At 42.3% G+C, this 7,528-nt stretch overlaps 1 protein-coding gene across 1 annotated transcript in view; it reads left to right on the top strand.

Annotated features, from left to right (window-relative positions):
- Positions 1-6,820, top strand: part of prkcz (protein kinase C, zeta) — a 34,212-nt gene extending 27,392 nt beyond the window's left edge. The window contains exons 16-18 of the mRNA XM_061299732.1: positions 61-150; positions 3,028-3,143; positions 5,001-6,820. Of these exons, the coding sequence (XP_061155716.1) occupies positions 61-150; positions 3,028-3,143; positions 5,001-5,088 (294 nt within the window). The 3' untranslated portion in view covers positions 5,089-6,820. The remainder of the gene's footprint in view (positions 1-60; positions 151-3,027; positions 3,144-5,000) is intronic.
- Positions 6,821-7,528: the final 708 nt, after the last annotated feature.

Raw genomic sequence — 7,528 nt, forward strand, 5'->3', positions numbered from 1 at the left:
ATGACATAGAATGGACTTGCTCCAGTTCACATTTTTGAACAGCTGTCTTGGTTCCAACAGGATCCGAAGGAGCGGCTGGGTTGCCAGGTCCAGACAGGCTTCACGGATATCAAGTCACACACATTTTTCCGCAGTATAGACTGGGAACAGGTAAGTGTTACAGAAGTTGTGGCCTTCAATTGATTTAAAATACAAATATAGTATCTTAATAGATAATGAATCATTATATTACATATGTACATTGAAAAAAGTACAGAGTAAACAGACTACGCTTTTTCTGACAAAGTACTATTTAAATAATTTTGTCATTCAACCAATCTGGTGAGTGTAACCATAATAATGTTAAAGAAATGAAACTTTGACAAAACATGTTTCATCAAGAATTGCGGTCTTCTCAACTCCAACAGATTCTTAACCAACATCCGGCAGTAGATCACTCAAAACAGTAAACGAGTGCATAGTTATCATGTTATCACATCATCAGACATTGTTTTTGTAGCACTTCAGATACATTTCAGGCAGATGAAGTGATGGTAGTTCCTCCTACCTACTGACAGTCAGGTGCTGACAGCTGTTCTGGGGCTTGACTGTACAACCTGTCAGATGATTTCCGACTAATATGACAACAACAACAAACAGAATAACTTCTGCACACCCACTTTTAATGCCAGTTAGCTTCGAAAACAGCAAAGACCTGTCATTACCTCATCTGATTTGCCTTTGCCAAACATGACAGTAGTTATCTCCTCAATACATCTGGAGCTTTGGCAATGCACAGTATTCATGGTGCAGTTGGGTGGAGCCTGTACTACGAAGGAACCGAAAGAATTGTTCTTTGTTTGACGACTATCACTTGAACCCGATACTATCGTTTCTGATCAAGAACTGTGTCGGCCATTTCTGAAGGCTGCCATACGGTATCACATAGGTGTCAAATTCAAGGTCCGGGGGCCAGACACGGCCCGCCACATCATTTTATGTGGCCCGCAATGACAAATTGCACATGGACACATGGACATGTGTCAATACTAAAATTACAAATTGTCTTCACTTTTAATTATAGAAAAAATGCGAGCAATTTTCATTTTTATTACCCTATATAATAATATAAGGCGTTGACAGTCATAATGGCTCTCCGAAGAAAACTGTGACATAATGCGGCCCGCGACAAAAAAGAGTTTGACACATCTGTGACGTATCACATTGGAATTGAAAATGTTGTAATTGGGACAACCGGGCACCCAGTACATGTAGACTGTGACTTCATAGAGTCAATCGATTAAGGCAGCAAAAGTCAGTTAACAATCTTGAGTCATTTCCTCCATTGATGTGCGTCGTACGTCTGCATTTTCAATTCCACATTTAAAGCATCACTCGTTTGGCCTTTTAGAATGTTAGCGCCAAGGCAGAATGTGTGTCCCTCGTGGGACTAAGCGTAAGTGAGTCGGGTGCTGAGGAAGAAAACAATCGGTGTGTTAATGAGCTCTGCCGCGGTGGCTGTGAAGTACACACCAAAGGCAAACTGGGGAAGGATATCAAAGCGGGAGAGATTCCTGAGTGCAGCAAGCAAGCCCTTGTGTAGCGCAGAGGGAAAACAAGTTGACAAAGCTTTGAGAGGTGGAGTAGCGACGCTCTCTGCCCTCAAACTAGAAGCCTGTCTCCAGTCCTGACAAGCCTGCCTGGCACACTGCTCCTGTTGTTACCACGTATTAATATTCATCAGACAGTTCCCCAGGGTGCGGCTTTACTCTCTGAAGCGATGACACATTTGAATATAATTTACCTGCCTGCCCTTCTTTCATTGCCTTTCCCAACGCACGCTTTTTTTTATTGCCAGACAAGTGTCGAGCTCAATGAAGAGCGCCGAGGAAATTGATCCCTTGCGCCGATTATTGCCGTCAATCACCGCGCTCCTTCCTGATCAATGAAACCATCTGTTGCTTTGGATAGTGAATCAATGACTGTAACCTTGCGGTGTTCCATTTTCAGTCCGTCCATCCATTTTAGACGCCGCTTATCTACAAGGCAGTTGGAATCTTTCCCAACCGACTTGAGGCAACAGGCAGACTAGATAATTGATTATTCCAAATTCTACTGATCTCAGCTCCAGCACCTGGGTGGGGTTTAAAGTGCTGACAATGCAAAGTGAGGCCAGCAAGAGAAGCCTACTTTACTTTGGGCCTCGTTCCCGGATTGGCCTTCAGAGTCGTTCAACCTGGTCCTGTGGCCTGTGTGAACAGCTTTGAACTAAAAGTCAATGCAAATACCGACTATGAATATTCAGTTTTTGATTCAACTCAGAGCTCTGGTTTGGGCTGTCAACATTTCTTTTTGGCATACCATCGGGTGATGTGAGAAGAGGCTAGAAGTCTCTGTTGTTGCTGTTTGTTTGAAGCTTTTCTCACCAAACACTTTGAACGTTTATTACTAATTAAGCATAGAATTGGCCTACCATGAAAGGGAAATTAATAGCCTTGAAGAAACTAAACACAAATATAAAACACGCTATTTTGAATCAAATAATACATAAAATAGTACAACTCATAATTAATGGGAGACATTGCATATCCGTCCATCTACTTGCTAGCAAGGGACCACTATCGGGGCCAGTCTAAGTCGGTTTCCCAGAGAAAGTCCTCGCTCTACAATTAAAAGGGACAATAATACGAAACCATGTAAACCAACTAGACAAAACTCACTGGTGAATCACTGGTGTCAAATAACTCCGCCACCTACCGTAATTTTCGGACTATAAGTCGCGTTTTTTTTCCATAGTTTGGGTGGGGGCGGGGGCGACTTATACTCAGGAGCGACTTATATACATGTTTTCTTTCCACTTTTTGGGGCATTTTATGGCTGGTGCGACTTATACTCCGGTGCGACTTATAGTCCGAAAATTACGGTACATATTCTGCTTTTCCGTATAATGGTACTGTATCATATCTTTGTTGTACACATTTTTTTTAAACAATGGCACCTGGTGAATAGTCTGATTGAGTACGTTTGTTGTTGTTTGTTTCCCGTCAGCTGGAAAAGAAGGAGATGACGCCGCCCTTCAAACCTCAAATCTCAGATGACTACGGCCTTGAAAATTTTGACACGCAATTCACTAATGAGCCGGTACAACTAACACCAGATGATGAGTAAGTAGCACTTCTTCAAATGTCACCAGCACCTTCATGAAGACTTTTGTCTCGTCTGTCCAAAATGCATTCTCCCACAAACCTTGTGGCTTGTCAAAATGCATTTGGGAAAATCCCTCCTTGTGCCAGTTCAAATAGTGGAGATATCAACCTTGCATCAAAAAGAGAGGCACATCAAAAGAAGGCGCTTGGCTCTTCGCTGCCTCTCGCACTTTATCTCCCCATCCCCGTCCGTCTCTTCTCTCTGTTACCAGGGAGAGAGGCTGATGTCGCCCACTCCCGCTACGAGGGGGTGATGCAAAAAAGCTCACCAGTCTCTCCCCTCTCTCCCTCCAATCCTGATGGGCTTGGCACAAGAAGAAAGAAATGTGAAGCACTGTCAGGATAGAGAAGGGTAAACTCTCCATGTTCGAGATTTACATTGCTACATTAAAAGCCCGGATTGCTGGGGGCTCTTGCCAAGATGCTGTGGTGAGGAGGGGGGGCATTTAGACTTTCTATGCCTTTGAAAATACAAGCCAGAGCCACAACCCAGGGAAGCATTTTTTTTTTCCTCCCGCCTCGGTACTTGCTGGCTTTTGTGGAAGTCCGAATACAGAAGGAGCTCTATTGAATCTGCTTCTTACCCGGGTTCATTCATGTAGCATTGTGCTAGGCGCCACTGGTTTCGCTTTGTTCAAGTTGTGCGAACTGAATCAGGGTGTTGTATAGGAACACAAGGCTGGTTGAACTTTACCGACACGAGTGAGCGTGATGACTCACTAACCTTGCAGTGCGGTTTTAGATGTATGACCAAGATGTATGAAACCTAAGCACGTGCGCTCCGAAAGGATGCTCGCCCCCTTCCTCACTCTCAACTGCATTTGTGTGAGGAAGTCCAGGATCCAGTTACAGGTTCATTCCATCACACCGCTGTGATGGTGTGGAGCCAGGGTTAGTGCAGTGAAGTCTGGAACGTCAAATATGAGGAGGAGGGCAGGTTTATTATTCATGCATGTAAAAGACATCGCATGTGCATAGACTTTGTCGTATATCAGATGTTTGAAAAGCGCAAAGAAAAAAAATTGCCTCTGTCACTGGCTTTTCCTGGAATTCTCAAGTATTTTTCTCAGTCTTCAATGTGGACAAAAGTGTCTCGTGTCGGTATTAACGCCAATACATGCATCTGCACACACGCACACACACATTTTGTGATGAAGAAAGAAAGTGTTGCTAGGAGACCTTCTATTTACTCCGCCAGTCTGAACTCAACTTGTTACGGGGTTTCACTTCATTAACCTGTGATTGTTTTTGCTGATGGATGCAGCAGACTTGGGAAGCAAAAGGCACAGATTAGTCCGGACAACCGCATTCTTTCTCTTGTGTTTGAGTTCATGTTTGGGAGAGGAAAAAGAAAAAAAAAAAACATTTTATGGGGTTGTCAGAGACAAACTTATTGGGTTTTCCCCCTCTAGTCTCAGCATGCCAGTTTAGCTAAAAACTGCCTAACTGAACTTGGCCAGAGAAGCCAACAGAAAGATCCCCAAGATGAAATGTTTTTAGTTGTACGTTGCCATTGCAACCGTAGCCACAGCCCCCCCCCCCCCCCCCTCCAAAATCAAAACAGTTTTAAAGAGCCAACCATAGACACAGCCGTATTCAGCCCACTCAGGATCAAATCATGTCTGAGACAGACCATGTTGAGATTTTGGGTTCCATGCTCCTCAAGTCACAAAGATTTTTAGTCACGTATCTGCCAAGTCAAGCTTTGTGCGAGCGCTATTGATTTAACATGTGATGGAAATTTTTCCATCAGCAACATAACATGTCACAATGCCGAAGTCATTTTTAACGCCTCTTCTTCTTCCTTTTCTCCAGGAGTGTCATCAAGAGAATAGACCAATCAGAGTTTGAGGGCTTTGAATACATCAACCCACTGCTGCTTTCCACTGAAGAGTCTGTATGAAGAAGTCAAGGTGTTCCATCTGGGCTCCTCCTCCAGTGCGTCCGAGCCGCCGTTTCGGCCAAAAGACACCCTGAGGACGAAGGGGAAATGTTCCTTCCCGCACTACTGGGATTCCTAATGTTCTGCAAGAACAACTGGCTCCATTCCATTCGGATATGTCGTCTTAGCCTTCTTTATTCCTTTCTGTCCGTTTCATTCCTCTCAAGCCCCAGAATGTGTCCAATTCTTTGAAGAACTGGCTGGTTCCGTGCCTGACATCCTTTTATTCCGTCGCACATTTCTGGATGAACCACAGCTTCTGTGAAGGACTTGAACATTTGACATACACTTTATTGGTAATTTGATGTTATTTTTAATCTCAATAGGAGGGAGGTGCGGTCGACTCATTTAAAATAAGAATGTATAATGATGAATGAAAATTTAAGTTATTGTGTACGATCACGTAGGTAGTCAATCCAAATTTGACGATGCCTTTTTATTGATGCAAGTGCCCCCCCGTTTTGCCCATAACAACTAGTCGAATTTTGCTTTTTTATTTTTATTTAAGAAGTGCCTCACAGAGCAAACAAATTCCTGTCTGATTGCACTTATGACCCACTTCAGAATACAGTAGTGTGTACTTTGCCCGGGTTCTTTTTAGAGCACAGCAAACTGAGGCAATTGTTTTGTTTTGGCATCAATGAATTCCGAAGCACACATGCAGCGTTGCCAAACCCGACATCGGAAATGACTTGAGCCACCCGATATCGATTAGTGAGAAATTTTCCTTCTTTGCACATTTCATTACAGGGTGAAGTGAGTGGGAAATTTGACAAGCAAATCTGAGTTTGTGTCACAAGCAAGGAGATGTTGCAGAGGCTGCATCGTTTGGACCAGTGGTTCTCAATCGTTGGGACCCGCGTTTAACTTATTGTTGCAAAGTGTTTCACTAGCCACTGACATCATTTTAAAAAATTGTATTTTTGTATTATATTAATTTGTAAAAAGAAGCGCACCACGTGATTAACTGCATGTATAAAAATGAATAAAATTAAACAAAATGTCAAAATGTCACTTAGCACTTTTTTTTAGCGACGTGAATATTTTGCATTTTTATTAAATGCTAAGTTTGATCAGTCCTGATGATTGTGCTATAAAAACACAAAAGGCATTTGCTTGGGCTCCATCCGACGATGTTTAAACTCTAGTGACGGTTGTTTTTGTCGCATTTGTTTTTTTATGTGCTGCAGTGATGTTCACAATCGCAAATTATGACCCCCCCAATCGTTTTTTTTTACTTGCTGTCCACAACCCAACCATGATGGGTCCCAACCCACCAGTTAAGAATCACTGGTTTAGATTGCAAAGCTTGGTACACACCTACGAACAATCTGTCTTCATTTGAGCATTTCTCAGCAAAGGCTCAGTTGTCTTGAAAAAAATTCTCCTGCCAGATTATCTCGTGGTGTGTTTTGGAGTTTAAAAACGAGTATGTGTGTACCCTGCTTAAGATGTCCCTCCATAAGCTTGTGGCAACCTTCGTTTATTGAACACTCAACAGCACAAATACAGAATGCAGAAGGTCATTTGTGTGTACAAGATTGTAGTTGAGTGATAATGTTTCAAATGTTCACCGCTATGTCATTGTGCTCATTAGGTACAGAATTAGCACATATTTAGTTGGTGGTGTCAGAAATCAGCACTATTATTTCAATGGAATAAATCATCCTTTGTTGGTCACTGTTTTTAAATATACGCGTGTTGTTTTCTTCTATATCGTTCTTCACAGATTAATCATGTACGCAATCCATTCTGGGACACTTATTGATTTATTTGAATTTTACAAATATTGGAAAAATTTGGTCCATGGTGTCAAGTTCAAAATTGTTAAGTCATCCTTAGAATTGAGTTGACTTGCATCTGCAATATCAATATTTAGTAAAAAAAAAAAAAAATATTCTTAACCATTGTGTTTGTTGCTTTTCAGTGCCAATTTGTTTCCAATTCCGTCACTGCAGCCGATTGTAAATACCTCGGTGCTGGCTGGTTGTGCTGGAACAAGGTCTTGGCTTGCTGGACGTTGTTCTGGATAGTGCTAATTTGATCTTTTCACAAGACTTTCTATTTTTTCAAAGTCAAAATGCACTCTGTCTATTTACAGTTGTGTTCTTACTTTTATTCACATACATGTGAATTCACTGAAAACACGGAACAGCCCAAGGGTCCGGCGGGGATGGAACAGTTGTTCACAGGTGCCAGGAATTGTTCGATTCCACGTGAGCCAGATGTGAAGCAGCGCCTCCAGCTTGCCCTCCAACCCTGAACAGTAATGTCATAGAAACTGGATGGAGTCGTGTTTGGCAGGTTTTTCTTTTTTGTTTTTTTTAAACATTCTTCGGAGTTGTTTTTTCCAGATATGGCCGTTGTTGTTTTGGTCATTGGTTTTAATACGCTTGCTGAC

This window comes from Syngnathus typhle, linkage group LG2 (genome assembly GCF_033458585.1).
Source record: "Syngnathus typhle isolate RoL2023-S1 ecotype Sweden linkage group LG2, RoL_Styp_1.0, whole genome shotgun sequence".
NCBI classification, from domain to species: domain Eukaryota; kingdom Metazoa; phylum Chordata; class Actinopteri; order Syngnathiformes; family Syngnathidae; genus Syngnathus; species Syngnathus typhle.